Below are 16,521 nucleotides of genomic sequence, written 5' to 3'. Positions count from 1 at the left end.
AACTCAGTGTCTTAGCAGGATAAGCCATGCGACAAATCAGATGCCACATTATTTTTTTCATGTACAGAGGATTAGCGAAGCCTGAAAAATAAATGACTGTTTTTGGTTTTTCACATCTTGAGCACAAAAATTGCTTCCACAAATATGAGAATTATTATTATTGTTATTGTTATTATGTGGATTATTAACTCAGGAAGATAGACCCAATGTTTAACAAGTCAGTATATATAATTATGGGAATCATGGTGCATAAACTAATAATACAGTAAAACTGTTTTATTATTTCTTTCTTTCAAATGACTGGCATTAACAGTGTTCTTGTTTGCGTCAGCTACAGAGGGCAACTTAATGCTGAAATCAGCAATGTAGTTCCCGTTTCAGGAGAGGGAGGGGAACTTCTACGCGGATTGTCTGTCCCAGATGGCCTACACTCAATATGGGACATCAGACTTGTGAGCCTTCGGTCTTGTTCGACAAGACATCTTGAGCCAGTGTTTTCTACCGTTGCCCTTGGAAACCCAGGCCATGTCCCAGACACCCCCTGAGGGGGTGAGAGATGGTGTTCTTTCCAGCCAATCCCGGGGGTGTCTGAGGGGGGTTGGGGGGTAGGGGGTGGCCATGGGTGGCAGCCCACCCTCCCTCCCAAAAAGGAGAGAGGAACTGGGCCACTACAATGCAAGTATGCATCAGTACAACCCCCTCCACCCCCTCCCCCCCATTTGTAAAAAAATAACAACAAGAGTTTGTCTGCCCGACCCTAAATGACTTTATTAATACCGCACTTCTCATGCAAATGTTTGCGATGCAAACGGTAATAAGAGATAAAATTAATAAGAGAAATGCATAAAACAAAAGTAATAACAGGAGCAGCGCAATGATTAAAGGCGATGAGGGATGAGAGAAATAAAAAACTAGCAGAAATAAAAGTGATGAGACATGCCTGGAGCTGAGCTATTTCCCCCCCAGGGTGGCTACAGCTGACCACAAACCCACGCTCCTGGAGAATCCTCGAAAAACCTCTAATTTAGAAAGATAAAATGTAATAAAGTCAAGGCTTTGAAAGTTTCTTGAAAATAAAAAAAATTCTGACGAAGTCCAGTACTTTAGACTACGCGTTTTTCTTTGTCTTGAGTGAGAGAGAGATAGAGATTTTGGAGAGTGAGAGATTTTGGCGATTGGAAAAAAAACTTCTTCACATGCGCAATTTTCATGGAAACAACTGGTCCTGGATCAGAATCCACATTCATTCCAAAAAATTGTTTGGTATGGTTTGCGGTTGAAAGGTATTGAGATCAGTTTGACCATTTTGTTTCTGTACTGATGGTCCGCAGCACTGTTGACGCGGCATACTTTACAGTTTTATGGGTCCTTGAATGAGGTGGAATGAGGGAGTGAGAGGGGCTCAAAGTCCTTGAATTTGGGACGTAGAAAACAGGCGATGAAGCAAGCGAGCGACAGACGGAGGTACCGAAAAGCAGGACGGGACGAATTGAGAGCCGCGTCCATTTCCTTTCGCGTGTCGCCAGGGGGATGGCCGTCGCTATTTTGTGTGTTCAAGAGAGTAACGTGTTTAAAATGGAAGCCTGCAATGGGGACGGATTCAAACACACAGGCTGAAAGCAGCAAGAAGTCCTCCAGGTCCCCATCCCTTCTGCCTCGCTGTCCCGATCATTTATCTGTGAGAGGGGATGCGCATACTGAGGGGAAACTGCTCCACGTGACACAAATGTTGAATTACAGATGAATTACAGACTCACATTAAGGGAATTTGTTAGCTAAGCGTGCTGTTATACCACCAGGGGTGCATCTGCAGGAACACCTGGACAGACTGCGAACTGGAGCTGCACAGCTGGAGACGGTGTGCGGGAGGCTAGCTGGCTAGGTCTGTAGCACATCTGGTGAGGGTGGTGTCATGAACCCCATAATGGGCGGGGCTACAGTAAGCTGTTTGTCACTCTCTTGCCTGAACCAGTTTGAAGGTTTAGCTCACCAAAGCAAGGTACAGTGATTGGTTCCAATCAGTGAGGCAGTGATGTAATAATTGAAGCTCTGCCCATTTTTGGTCTTTAGGAAGTCAGGAAATTTGGTTTGTCCACCACACACATTTGGCTATGGATTTTAGTTCAGTTACATGTTCCCTAACCAGTACACTTCACTGCCACTCCATATATACACCATACGCACACACATAGTCTATATGTTTTTAGACATGTTTTTTTTTGTTTTGATTTACTTCTGTACTCCAGAACATTGGATTTGAAATCAAATAATGAATATGATGTTTAAGCGTAAAACTGTCAGCTTTCATTTGAGGGCATTTGCATCCATATTGGTCGATCCGCGTCAGAAGTAAAGCCCTTTTTATACATCGTTCCCGCAATGTGATGGAGTACAGATCCAAAACAATTAAAATTGTGTCAATCTCCCAATGCGTTTGCATTTAACTCTATATGTATTTATGTACCTGTATATCCGTGCGTATCAGGATGCAGAACTGTTATCAGTCGTACCTCATATGACTTCTTATATTCTCACATGTTACAGGTTATGATATGTTAGGTTATGATATCAAATAAACACAATAATAATAGACAAAATGTGTTCTAGAGATATGGTGAAACGCTTTTTTTTTTTTCTGCAAGTCTGATAAACCTCCAGTCACATTCCTTCCTTCCTTTGTAGTTTGTTTATTTATTTTTCTTCCCCGTTTCGGGAAAACGGTGGCGTGAGAGAAGAATGTATGAACATCTCCCAGCGGATCATATTTTGTTTTCTTTTTTTTATGTTTTTTTTTTTCCCTGCCTCAAAACCACGACAGACTCCACAGTCGTCTTGACGGCAAAAAAAACACTAAAACCGGATTGGTTTCTCCTTCACGCGTAGGATTTAGGAAACTATATTTGAGCGGCGCCTGGCCGTCATAAATCAAAAGGTGCGAGGGGCAGCGGAAGGTGCCGTCGATGTGACAGTTATACAAGTCTCGGCCGGGGCCCCCGAAGCTGAGGGGCGGAGATGGAACTGTCTGGAACGTGAAATAGGGAGACGGACACATCGGTTTAAAGTGCCGCTCCTCCGTTTCATTACCATATCGGAGGAAGGGGCGTGTCTTCGGCGGCTGAGGCCGGGGCGTTTCCCCTCGCGCGAGCGAGGAGCCGGCGGCGACCCTCGGGTTCTCCTCGCTCTGCCAGAGCAGTCGGTGGCGGGCGAGGGGTATGTTTTTTCGTTTCCACCCTTCGTCTTTTCCACCCTTTTCTCTTTCGGCGTTGTTTCCGACGCCTGACGTCCGTCTCGCGCGGCGACGGGGAACGGTCCGTAGCGGACGGCGGCGCTCTCCGTAGCGGAGTCACGGCTCTTGACACCGCTGTCAGAGCCGATCGTCATCCGTCGCCTGTGATCCTCCTTACTGTGATCTTTCACACGGGTTTCTGCGGGTGGAGATGCTGGCATACTTGTCTTTCACTGTAAATAGAAACGAACGAGCAGAGCGCGTCTACGTCTACGGTACATGCACACATGTGTGCACACTGTGCTTATTTCTTTTTAAAACATTGGCGCACAAAAACTTTTCCAACCGAGTAAAATAAAGTCTTTCTGCCTGCCTGTCTATCTGTATCTTTCTTTCTGTCACACATTTGTCAGTGTGAATCTTAGATACTTTACATGTGTAACACTTTCACGTAAGAGGTGAATAACTCCTTAAGGACTGCATAGCACTTCATTCACACTGCATAACACCTTCAGAAGCAGTACATAAAGATTCTTAAATGCGTATGCCAAGAACTGCAAGGAAGTTTATGGTGTGTTACATCCTACCACTGAAGCGGCAAGGAAAATTACCATGACAAACCAAATGACAAGCACCATATGCCTCTTTGTGGACGAAGGTCCATTTGGAGAAAGAGTTACAAATTCATATTTTTACGTTCGATAAAACGTTACTTTTGTATGGAAATTCGTCATCCTGACCTCAGTTCCTGAGTGATTTCTAAAATTGATGTAATGGTGAGCATCTACGTGTGGGCAGTGCTGTGTCATATGTAGTGTTTTTTTTTTTCAAACGTAAGCAGTCTTGTTATTGGCTCAGAATGCGTTGCCATTGTCCGTGCGTGTTATCAGCCTTCCTCCCGGATTAATCCACAGCCGTGAAATGCCAGCGGTGTGTTTGTTATCTCCATCGATTCGAACCCGTGCGCACAATTAGGCCGGCGACTTTCGGGAGATCGGATCGGAACGATCGGCGTTCCGGCGTCGCGCGGCGGCTAGCCGCCGAGCTCTATCTGGGAATAATGTCACGGCAAAGGTTTCGCAAAGTTTGCCGCCGTGAACTTCCGTAATGGCCCTTCCCTCCGGTCTAACACGGTCTATTGTTCCAGCGTGTCAGAGTGCATCAGTCCGTTAATGGAGCTCTGATACGGAGGGGAGGGAGAGTTTCATTGTCGTTTCACCGCGACCTTGTTGCAAGAGAGATCAAATAGACCTAGTTTATTTCTTTCTTGTGTTTTCACCAGTGCATGCACATTATTTAAGGCTGTTCTTATTATTCTTTTTCTTATTATTCTTATTATATAAATAATAATAATAATAATAATAATAATCATCATCATCATCATCATCTTCTTACTATTGTTATTATTTGTTTTGTGTACTTCCCAAATGTTCTTGTTTCAGGTCATTTAGATCGCTTGCATGATGTACGTTTGTTGTTTCGATTCATGCTGTTCAGGTTTACGCGCTCTCCCCTGGATACATAAACAACATGTCACCCTCGACCTGGGGGGCACATTGCCCTCTGGGCTTTTTCCGCTGGTTTGGACACGGCTGAGTTTGTGGTTTCTCAGAAGACGTAGCGCACCTCCAGGTTGCTGCAGGAAGCCATTATAGGCTCCCATGATTCAATATTCCCTCTGGATCAAGTCAAACGCGTCAGTAGCACTGCACTTTACCACCATTAATAGCACTGATACTGCTATTATTTTTCCTGCTTTCACTGTGAATCAGGGCCAGCGGATTGTGAGAAAATGATGTTTTTGCAAATGTGCTGAGAAAGAAAGAAAGAAGAAAATGGTGGGCAGAACAGAATCATGTCATTTGAAAAACAATACAGTGCGATGATGAGGAAAAAAATTGTGCTAAAACACCTTGAATTTTTTTTTTTTTGTTCTCAGTTAATGACTAGTTCTGTGGAAGTAGAGTGCGTGTGACACAGATGGGGTACAGTGTGTGCTGTGTCTAGTTTAGGGGTGCTTAGGGGAGTGATGATTTTTGAATTTATTTTAGAATATCATAAATCTAAATCCACTAAATTATTTGATCTGACAGAGTTGATAAAGCTGCTCCTTCAGGCTGCCCGTGTGTGTTTGTTGGAAGCGTTTTTCTACCCACAACCCCCGGGACAGGAAGTGGGTACACCTGGTCTGATTAAATCTAACTCACCGTCCACTACAATCCTGACATAGATCTTACTGTTGTTCTTGGGGAAAAATGTGGACATTTTTTAGGCTGTTAAGAAGAAAAAGAAAGAGAAACATGTTCCAGAACAATAGCAATGGACTATTTTGAACTGTGGTGCATGCTTGGACCTAATATTATATTTTCATAATATGCACATTAACGAACACATTATTCAAAAGCAGTATACGGCTTCTCGCTTTATTTAATTTAAATAGGTTGTATGAAATTATGTGCAAATTTTTCTTGTGTATATACTTAGATGTATATTTGTGTGTGTGTGTGTGTGTGTACGTGCGTGTGCGTGCGTGCATGCGTATGTGTGTGTGTGTGTGCATGCCTGCCCTTAGGACTGCTTAGTAATTAAAAAAAAACAAATGTTAAATGAGCTTAATATATTTAAGAACGACTTACAGTGTCTTAATATTGTTATGTTTTTATACACCAGCAGTAAACTGTAAGGATTATAGGACTATGGGAGTTTTATCTTACTTCCCAGACTGTAAGTGCTCAAGCTCGTGTCAGGCTTACTGGATGCGTATTCACAAAAAATCCACAAACCTTCCAGTAGTGTCCTTTCCTGTGAGTGTTCCAAAATGCTACAAAGACCGAGTAACATAGGACCACCATGGTGAACTGAGCAGTTAGCCGAGCACAACGATAAATTCACAGTTTTAAATTCCACATGGGGATGGGCTGTTTCTGTGAAATCCTTTCTTTTGATGTAAAAAAAATAAAAAATCTGTTTGTAGATATTAGTCTAGATTCTTTTTTTTTCGTGCTCATGCAGACATTGCAGAAGCACCCTGGAATAGAGGACACAGTATGACACGTCACTTAACGGTACAGACTGTTCCCGCAGTGGTGAATGTACTGTAGACGTCTCTTTTCGGAGATGGAGTATGAAATCTCTCCTCATTCCGAAGCATTTCACCCTTTCCACAGCCAATGAATCGCCTCATACAGAGAAAATAGACCCAGTCATTCCAGCGCTATTCTCGGAAACCGCCTTGGACAGTGAAAAGGAAGTGGAAATGCTTGCTTGGGCTGTGGCGTTTCGCCTGTAACAATTCATCAGCGCACCTCATCTATCTCATGTTGTTGCTCCTTGCATTGATACATACCTAAATTTGAATGTCTACCTCGTCAGAAGGCAGTGACATTAAAACACTTTCAGTGGCTTTCTTCCCTTCAGTTGTGGGGAAAGAAGCTTTACTGTAACCGACTGGAGTCTCTTTTCATGCCTCTGTTTTTGTACTTTTTTTATTCACAAAAACGAAATGTGACACGTGCGCTGAATCGAGATTTAACCTAAAAATTTGAAGGCCTAGAATGTTGCGTTATCGTAGCGCCCAAATGCTGTGTTTTATTTGTGTGTGTGTGTGTGTGTGTGTGTTTTTTTTTGACTTGCAAACGGAAAGAAGGAACATTCCTAGGTCACAGCGTGTGGCTGTTTCCCTTCCCCCTTGAGAAGTCGTCGCTTAATGATGTGGACGTTCGGCCCTATCACGCGCCATCTGTAGGGGGGGACGGTTTGTTGTACCCGACAGATGAGCTGTCCCATCTACGCGCCTTTAATCAGAAAAAGAGAAATCGATCCGTTTATCAAAACCATCAATCCGCCGCGAAATGACATCCTTCCCTGATAATCAGTCCCCGTTGCTCAATCAAAAGTCCTGTCGATAGGTCAAGAGCGGTCATGCCATTCACGACGGAAATTGGCTCCGCGCTTTTAAGTGGAGTTCATCCTTTTGACGGCAGGCTTTTACCTGCGCGAGGGGGAAACGCGGCTTTTTTTTTCCCCGCGCGTCCCGGCTAATTTCGCGCAAATGAAACACGGGGAAAATACGCGGCTGGGTCTTTGTGCGGGAAAGCGAACAAGGTCTTTCTCAGCTTAATCCAAAGAAAGCGAGTGCCAGTTCCTTTTGAGGAGGCTTTGTTTGCGCTTCCTGATTGGATTTGGCTTTGTAGCAACATCAGCTGCAGCCGAAAATCCTTGAAAATGTGACAAATGTTCCTGCAGATTTCCGCGCATCTGTGTTCTATTTATTCTACACATATTTATCTTGTTTTCTAGATTTCTTCTTTTTTTTTCGTTCTGCAGATTTTATTTTCCCCTTCTGTATTACGAGATCTGGCGTTTTCAAGCAAGTGGCGTCACCCCACTGGTAAGTGGGGCGCAAGCCTGTGCAAATTCAGCGAGTAAAAGCTTGACGTGTCACAGACGGACACGAGGGTACAGGTGAATTCTCAACGGCCTTCCCGGCTCGTTTACACGTCTGTAATTCCACCGCTAAGTGGAGCGTAATTGCGGCTCAGTTTTACGCTAAAATGGATTACCTGGGCGTGTGCCCGCCACATTAATAGCGTCGGTAACAGATTGCTTTCCCGGCATTGATGTGCACAATGGCGCGGTCACGTGACTCGCGGCCTGACCGATCGCGGCGGTTCTCATTGTGACCGCGTACGGTGTTTGCCCTCGCTCGGGGATTCGGTCGGGTCCGCTGCGAGGACAGCGCTCCTTTTATTTCGCGTGAAGCGCGGTCTCCGCTCGCCCCGGCCTGGCCGCTCGTCCGCTAGCGGGACGGAGGAGCGGCGGCGGCAGAGGTCCGATCGCGAGGGTACCGGAAATATTTACCGGTGGGTCAGGGCCAGGAGTGGGGGGTGAGGGCACGGGGGGGGTAGATTTTGCAGACCGGTGGGTGTGAAACGATTGAATTTTGGGTGTACTGATAAAAAAACTGAGTGTGTCTAGAAGGCCCAGGACAGCATGCCATCGCCAGGGGAACAGAGTAGACTCTCAAAGGAGCAAATAATCTTGATCAAACAGTCTGATAATATTTATGTCAAGACGTTCTTAACTCCTGGAGAGTTCACTATTTCAGGCTTTTTCTTCTTATAGCCGAAGAATTTGAAATCAGTTCATGCGATCAAATGAAGGCACGTAAACAGGAGAAGTACCAGGATTCCCTGAAGTTATTTTCTGGTCTTTTTACTACACACTGTCCATGTTGAATCTCTTGTTTCCTGGTTTTCTTTTGATAAAGAATGAAAGTCGTATTAACAAATCGGGACCATGCTGGTGCCAACTGTGCCTGGCTGCTCCACAGGGTGATACATGATTGGCCGTATGGTTACCTAGGGAGCAAGGTATTCAGTCAGCCGAGAATGCTACGGTGAATATGATTAGCCGTTTCAAATTTGGAGAAAATAGGAAAGAAGCCATTAAAAAAGATTGTGTTGAAAGAAGAAATACTGTACAGCTGTAAGACCAGGCAGTATCTTATTTTGAAGGTATAAGGAAAAGCAACAAAAAAAAACTAGTTTGACTGTGTGATTAGCATACCTACACAAACTACTGTGCGATTATCCTAGCATACCTGCACATGTATGAAATTGCATGCTTTTATTCGGTTGCTCATTGAAGTTTTATACATTTGGCAGTCGGCTGGGAGCAGTAATTAAACTGCTTTGATTAATAAAGCAGCATTTCAGTCTGTATTTTAATGTCACCTTCATCAAACGGGCACCCAGTCATTTATATTGAGGATATTGCAAAATGAAGTGGAAATGTACTGCATCTTTTGTCTTCTGTAAAAAAAAAAAAACAAAAGAATTAAATGAAAGTCAAGTGATTCCGCAGCAGCCTCCTTGGCCTGCTTCGGCCATTTTAAATGTGCCAGCTGAACAAGGCTTCCATTGGCGATGAGAATAGCGGAGACCCGCTTTTAGAAGCTGGGACCTACATATTGCTCAACGGTGTGTCCCACATTATTATTGATTTTAAGCTGCTGTTTGACCTTATTTTCCGCACTGAGCGTTAATGATTTTAAAATCCATCAAAGCTGAAGAACTCAGACCGCCGTAAGAAGTGAAGACGACCCGTCTATGTTCAAAGTAAAACGGTTTTAAAAAACGCAGAAATTAATTAATGTGATAAGAATTTCGCCTTAACTCGAAAATACTTCAGAAAACTCGTGGGATGTGTTGTTTTCTCTGAACTCTTATGGGAGTAAGGTGAGAGGGCCCTGCACATCACTGTAAATAACTGGTTATGTTCACCAAAACTTAATGTGGCACATAGTTATCAATAGAGAGTAAAAATAACACGGTTATTGAAGAGTTTCCACACACGACTGAATGACATATTCCAGAAGCAATGGTTTGCTTACTGTCAACACTTCTTTAAGTCAATGGTCAGACAGCATCAGGTGTGTGGGTTTGGACGCGCATGACGTTGTCACAACATCGCGGTAAGGCTGCTTTTCAGTTGGTGCCAACGCAACCTCGTAACCTCTTTGTGACAACTTTGCAGAAACAGGCAGTTCTCGTCATGTGCTACGTTGTATAGTCAATTTAAAGCTTTAGAAGTGAATCTTCATGTGCTGTGCTGTGTTTTGCAGGGTAGCCGAAGCCTCTTACTCTAGGCCGTGTCGGGGGGCGAACCGCCAGATACCGCCGCCTCTTCCTCTCTGCCGTAACCCCTGAACAAAAGCGATTTTTCTCCATGTGAAAGCCCCCCTATGAAAAGGTTACAGTGAGGTTGTAAATCAAAGCAACCAGGTCTATAGAAAATGCATTCCTTCAAGCTCAATTGATTGCTTTTTCCATTTTTTATTCCCCCCCCCCCCCCCCCCCCCCCGGCGCAGCTTAAGGTCAGGTGGCGGGCTCGGTGGACTCTGACCGGCTGGACGAAGGTCCGTCCCGTCACCCCTGGGTTTGGGACTGGCCTCCGAGCCTTCGGGAGAGCGACCCGTGCGTACGGAGGAGGGCACGGAGGCGTTGAGCTGGAGACAGGGAACTGCCTTTATGAACCCCGAAACAAATGCAGATCCGATACAAAACAAATCCCCGAGCGCCAGACGCATTGATTCAGGTTTGATTCAGGACTGGTAGGACCAAAACTGTGAGTCATACTTTTCAAGAAGGAGGCACGATAAATGTAGATGAAATATAACTTCCTGCATACTGTACGCGTTCCATGTAATATTCTGATTGTTCTGATCAGTTGAATACAATATTGGCACTGGTTAACATACACAGTATTAGTTACAGTATAAAACTAGATGAGCACTTGCAGTATGTAGTTGTTTAGTCTTTTATCAAAAATCTGTGTTACATGTTTGATGCAGGCCACAGAAAATGGTCAGAAAACGGGTCTTGGGCTGAGATATTTTGGGAACCCCCACATTAAAGGGCCTTGGATGTGCTTTCCTAAATACCACCCGGTGCTGACACGGCACATTCGCATTCCGTCCCTCTCGTAGCTGTAACGCCTCGGGGGTAGTGACCTCATTAAGGGCCGAAAAGGAGGGGAAGATAAATCAGGAAGCAACACCGAGTCCGTCCTCCCTCCCTAATTAAGCGTGGGAGACGGCGGCGCGTGTCCGGGCGACACGAGCGATAGCCCCACGGGCGGGAGTCTGGATGAGAAGGGGTGGGGCCAGGTCCGGCGGTCGCTGTGTGTGCCTTCAAAGACACGCATGAGACAGCAGCGGGTCTGTACACAACCTTGTTCTGCCCGCCATACAATGAATAAAAAGTCAAACTCTCATCTGTTTGTCATGGCAACCAGAGGGTGCCATAGGAATAACGTGTTGGAGTGGCTGACCTTGTTGGGGGCGAGTCTGGTGGTACAGCAGGGGGCGGTACAGCGTGAGGGGGGCGAGTCTGGTGGTACAGCAGGGGGCGGTACAGCGTGAGGGGGGCGAGTCTGGTGGTACAGCAGGGGGCGGTACAGCGTGAGGGGGGCGAGTCTGGTGGTACAGCAGGGGGCGGTACAGCGTGAGGGGGGCGAGTCTGGTGGTACAGCAGGGGGCGGTACAGCGTGAGGGGGGCGAGTCTGGTGGTACAGCAGGGGGCGGTACAACGTGAGGGGAGCGAGTCTGGTGGTACAGCAGGGGGCGGTACAGCGTGAGGGGGGCGAGTCTGGTGGAACAGCAGGGGGCGGTACAGCGTGAGGGGGGCGAGTCTGGTGGTACAGCAGGGGGCGGTACAGCGTGAGGGGAGCGAGTCTGGTGGTACAGCAGGGGGCGGTACAGCGTGAGGGGGGCGAGTCTGGTGGTACAGCAGGGGGCGGTACATCGTGAGGGGGGCGAGTCTGGTGGTACAGCAGGGGGCGGTACAGCGTGAGGGGGGCGAGTCTGGTGGTACAGCAGGGGGCGGTACATCGTGAGGGGGGCGAGTCTGGTGGTACAGCAGGGGGCGGTACATCGTGAGGGGAGCGAGTCTGGTGGTACAGCAGGGGGTAGTACAGACCCGCTGTGCACGGCCGCGCCCGACCCGCCCCGCCATCACTCACGGCTTTAACCGGCTGCTGTTCTCCTTTTTTACACCCGCCGCCCCGTCCCCTGGGGAGACGGTAAAGCACTTTAACGGCGTCTGCTTTCCTCCGGCCGTCGCCCGCCGCTAAGTCGTCCCGGGGACCGCGGCGCTTGTTCAATCACAACGGGAGCTGGGGAAATTTGCATCCGAGGGAAAAGCGCTCTGCGATAAACTTTGGCGCGGAAACCGCGGCTCTGAGGGTGGCTGCGCCGCCGCTCGGTGCTCGTCCGTGCCCCGGGATCACAGGCTGTCGCTCTGCCTCATATTCAAGCCAGGGAGCATTGATTGAGTGGAATAATTGGCCCTCTTATCAGATGTACCTGAAAGACGGCTTATGGCTTGTCTCAGGGCAGCTTGATGCCCTTGGAGATTGCGCAGAGATCAAAATCTAAGCTTCGCATTTTTCAAATGACTTCAAAAAAAAAAGCTTTGACACGCAGTTCACTGCATTCGCCAGACAAAAGCCCGGCTTCGATTACTCAAAATTTCGCCTCGCAATTAAACGCAATTGTGTTTTTTTCTTTCGTTTTTTTTTTTTTATCTTTTCCAACACAGTCGACCGATCACCAAGATTAATGTCCCAAACTGTGGGGGGGGGGGGGAAACAGAAACTCATTTATTTCTAAGTCAATGCTGAATGTCAAGTGGATCTCGGTGAATTTGTGGCACTTTATTTCAGATGGAGTGCAGGATGCCGAAATGTAAAAGCTCTTTAAACTGCAATAATGTCAAGAGTAATTTTGTGCGCTTAAGAGCTCATCGCTAACACCGTTTTGTCAATTGTGCATTTGCCGGAGGTTTTCCGACGGCTAACTCAACATCATAACTGGCATTTAAGGCCTTTAAAACGTCAGCCATTTTGGCTCAGAGAGGTTCGCGCGACCGCGGTCTCCTCGCGGGGGGCTGAGGGACAGGTTGTCCTCGGATGAAGGAGGAAAGGGCTCGTAACGTTTGCTTCCCGGGTTCGGAAATAAGGCGGCTTTTTTTCTTCTTCCCGGAGATCAAATATCGGAGGAGAGTTAATCAGACTGCGTCTGCCTGCTCCGAGCGCTGTCGGGCCGGGCGGAATTACGCTCGCGCGCCGCCCTTGAAAAGATAATAGGATCTCGGCTCCGCGCGCGACTCCGTATCGAACGCTGGCGGAGCTTCGCGAAGCCCTCTCCAAACAAACTGACGCAAATTGTAATGTATCCCCGGCGATCTGGGGGACCCGTTTCGTCGCGTCCCGCGCGCGGGCGACACGTTCTCCGCCGGGCGTCGGCACTCAGCCTCACTCTCTCGGCGAGCTCCAGCTCGACCGAACGGCGCTCTGTCGCGAGCTCTCCTAATGAACGCGGCTGATGGATTTGGTGATGGATGCCTTGTGTGTGTGTGTGTGTGTGTGTGGCCCGGGAAAGGAGCACTTATGGTAACTAGATTAAGCCGTGACTTTTGTATGACCTGCTCCTACAAACACGGCGCGCAAATAAAAGCCATTTACTGTATACGGGGTTAACACGTGTTTTTTATTTGTTTTTATTCCTCCATTACACTAGAATTTTACTGGCTCGTTCTACATGCACACACACAAGCAGGCACACACGTGTGCGCGTGCAGCCATATACATTGTCTGTGTGTGCGTATGTCTGCAAAGCACGTAAAGCATGCAGCGATACATATGCAGTGTGTTAGTGTGTGTGTGTGTGACTGTGTGTGTATGCCTGCATGCGTGCGTGTATGTCACTGTGTGTATGTGTGGATGTCTGTTTGTGTGTGTGTGTGTGTGTGCCTGTGCATATGTGTGTATGTCTGCATTTTCATGCGTTTATAAAGGTACAGAGCACAGATTTGCTATTCTGTAGCATTGCTTTGAGTCAATCTCCTATTTGCAGTATTTGCCCCCTACCATCGTACCGCACCTCCCTGCACTACAAGGCCAATCAGTCAGTGTTTACTGTGGTAGTGATGGCTTCACTATGGGAGTTATCATATTACTATCATTATTAATACTGTGCTCCCTTCAGTCTTTATTTGGTGACTTTGTTCCTGCATGATGATAGAAAAAAAAATGAAAAAGCATTTTGGGAAATTAAATAAAATATGCAGAGATGATGGGCTTTGTGGATCATGATTTATTATTTGACTTGCATTAGGACTAGTTCTAGTCCCAATATAACCCAGAAAAAAAAGAAAACAGTCACAGAATAAAGACTCAATGTGGAGATAGGCTTTGCGGATCATGATTTATTGTTTGACTATTGTTGGACTGGTTCTCGCGAACAGACAAGGGGAACAACCGGAGATGGTTTCATGCTGGAGAATCTAAAGATGTTCTGGGTTACACCCCCTCCTCCCTCAACCCCCCACCCCCCCCCCCCCCCCACCCCCAGGGCTTTATCTGCCTCTGGGGGGTTTCTTCTTTGTTCAACAAAACCCAACGCGGTTCCGACCGCAAACCCGCGAAACTGAGCCTGACCCATTTTTTTTTCCCGGCGGCTGATGGCGGCTTTTTGAAAACGGCGCGGCGCGTGTGAAGAAGAAGAAGAAGAAGAACGCCCCGCGGCTGTGAATAAAACACGCTAATGGGGAAGCGGGCGGCCATTACGCGCCGCGAAATCCGTCGCGTTTTATTTAGCGCGCGGTTCCTCCGCTTCGTTGCGTGACATGTCACAGACTGCGGGGGGGGGGGGGGGCGGCGGCGAGGCGATGAGCTTATTATGAGCATTATGGTTATTCGTGATATGAATAACCGTGATGGCGTTCTACTTCTGTTTTCCTTTTTTCTGGAGCATAACAATGCCACTAATGCTACTACCATTACTACCACTGCTACTGCTATTTCTACTGCTGCTACTACTAATAATAATCATCATAATAGTAATAATGATGTTATGTACTACATGTATTGCAAGTGGTTGTTATTTTATAATGTAATACAATAGTAGAAGATTAAATATGCAGCGTTTCATTTGTGAAATACGAAATAATATTCATACGCCTCTTTTCATACCAGGCAAACTGCATGATGAAGCAGTCAGATCTTTCCAAAACTGAAAATATAAACCAACAATGGAGAGCAACATTAGATCAATGAAACCCTACAGTGAGAGGAGAAACCAAATCATTGAAAAAAAACCCTTTCAAAACAGTCAACATAATTACATAAAACAGGAGGAAAGGTCAGCGTCTAAGCTGAAGGGCACTTTTAAAACAATTTCTTTTATAAAATTGCTATTTAAAAATAAAAAATAAATAAATAAATAAATAAATAAATAAATAAAATCAACTGATGACCAGTCCCACATCAAGAGGTCCATCCATCAGTGTACAGACAGATGGCATTCTCCCCTCTTTTATCCCGTTCTTGTGTCGGAATTAGTGGAGTGGCTCTAGCAGATTTGAGAGCCAGCCATGTCAATCATGCACCGTGGTGCAGAACCTTTTGAGTTCTTTAAAAATGTGAGAAAATAAAGAAACAACAACAACAACAAAAAATCTATTCCAAAGCAAACTGGCTGCCAAAGCCTGGGAGTAACGAGAGGAAAGTTGGCTCTTTTCTTTCGTTTGTTTGTTTATTTCTTTTTGTTTGTTGCAGTCAAGTTGCTGTCATGCTATGGCACGCTTCAGGAGAGCAGTTGTCTTAAGTACTCAAAGATCGATTCATCCTAATGTGATACAAGCAGAATTAGACTAACAGAATCACTTTTACTGTTAATAAACAGCATTAGAACTTAGAAAAAATGAAATCATACATTTAATAAACATCAATTATGCAAGTAGAGATAAAATAAGTAGCAAATAACATCCAGATAATTAAAAAAAGATCCAAACAGAAGTAATTACCCTGATAAAAAGCTAGTCTGCATAGATTAAGTGTCTCAGACGGTTCTGGTTAATGTTAGCAGACTATACAGAGTTTGCAGAAGGCCTTTGAGGACAGAACCTCTACTCTTCCTGGTCTTCAAACTTGGAAAACAACCTTTTTTTAGTCAATCTAATCAACTCATGGTCACAGCTGCAGGCTGGTCAGTACCCGTGTGCTAAACTATCAGACAGAAAATGAGACAGCTTCATTATATCACCAAAGATCATCAGACCTTACATATCTACCAGACCTCTATGTACCTCTGGGCGTTCGGTGCACAGTCTAGCACGTTAGCCCCTCACTAGCCCTACTTTGGCCAGCGTTAGCCTCATTAGCCCTGCTTTTGCTCACGTTAGCCTGGAGCATCTCTGACAGGAAAGAAAACCTTGTATGTGCTCAACGTCAAGCGTTCCGTACTAGCGCCCGGGGAAAAACGCAGCATTTTGCTAGCGTCGATTTTCAAGCAGCAGATGGACCGCGCTGAGCATCTGCGGCCTTTCATCTTTGTGTTTTTCTCTTCATAATTCAGGAAGTAGAAGGCTCGGTCCATCGCCAGCTGGTGGTACCGAGGGACAGGTAATTGTTGTGCAGAATCCCACCTTGCCTTTGTGCTTCGTTGAGCTTTCCTGAAGTGGCTGAATCTTCCTGAGCAGAGCGGCGCACAGGGGGACGTAAAGCTCAACGGTGCTCTGTACTCCCCTCTCCTCTCCTCCACTCCCCTCTCCTCTCCTCCCCTCTCCTCTCTTCTCCTCTCCTCTCCTCCCCTCCTCTCTCCTCTCCTCTCCTCTCCTCTCTTCTCCCTCCTCTCCCCTCTCCTCTCTTCTCCTCTCCTCTCCTCTCCTCCCCTCCTCTCTCCTCTCCTCTCCTCTCTTCTCCTCTCCTCTCCTCCCCTCCCCTCCCCTCTC

General features: G+C 46.3%; 1 protein-coding gene across 3 annotated transcripts in view; it reads left to right on the top strand.

Moving 5' to 3' along the window:
* The window catches only part of immp2l (inner mitochondrial membrane peptidase subunit 2), a 197,355-nt gene that overhangs the window by 99,119 nt on the left and 81,715 nt on the right, over nucleotides 1-16,521 (top strand). The window contains exon 4 of one of the 3 annotated variants that reach the window (XM_035426405.1): nucleotides 10,098-10,184. The exons of the other annotated variants lie outside the window; for them this stretch is intronic. Coding sequence (XP_035282296.1) covers nucleotides 10,098-10,131 — 34 coding nt within the window. The 3' untranslated portion in view covers nucleotides 10,132-10,184. Of the gene's footprint in view, nucleotides 1-10,097; nucleotides 10,185-16,521 lie in introns of those variants that run through there. 3 annotated transcript variants of the gene reach the window in all.

Source organism: Anguilla anguilla, chromosome 7 (assembly GCF_013347855.1).
Source record: "Anguilla anguilla isolate fAngAng1 chromosome 7, fAngAng1.pri, whole genome shotgun sequence".
Lineage (NCBI taxonomy): Eukaryota > Metazoa > Chordata > Actinopteri > Anguilliformes > Anguillidae > Anguilla > Anguilla anguilla.
This window is presented reverse-complemented; position numbering and strand designations above follow the sequence as displayed.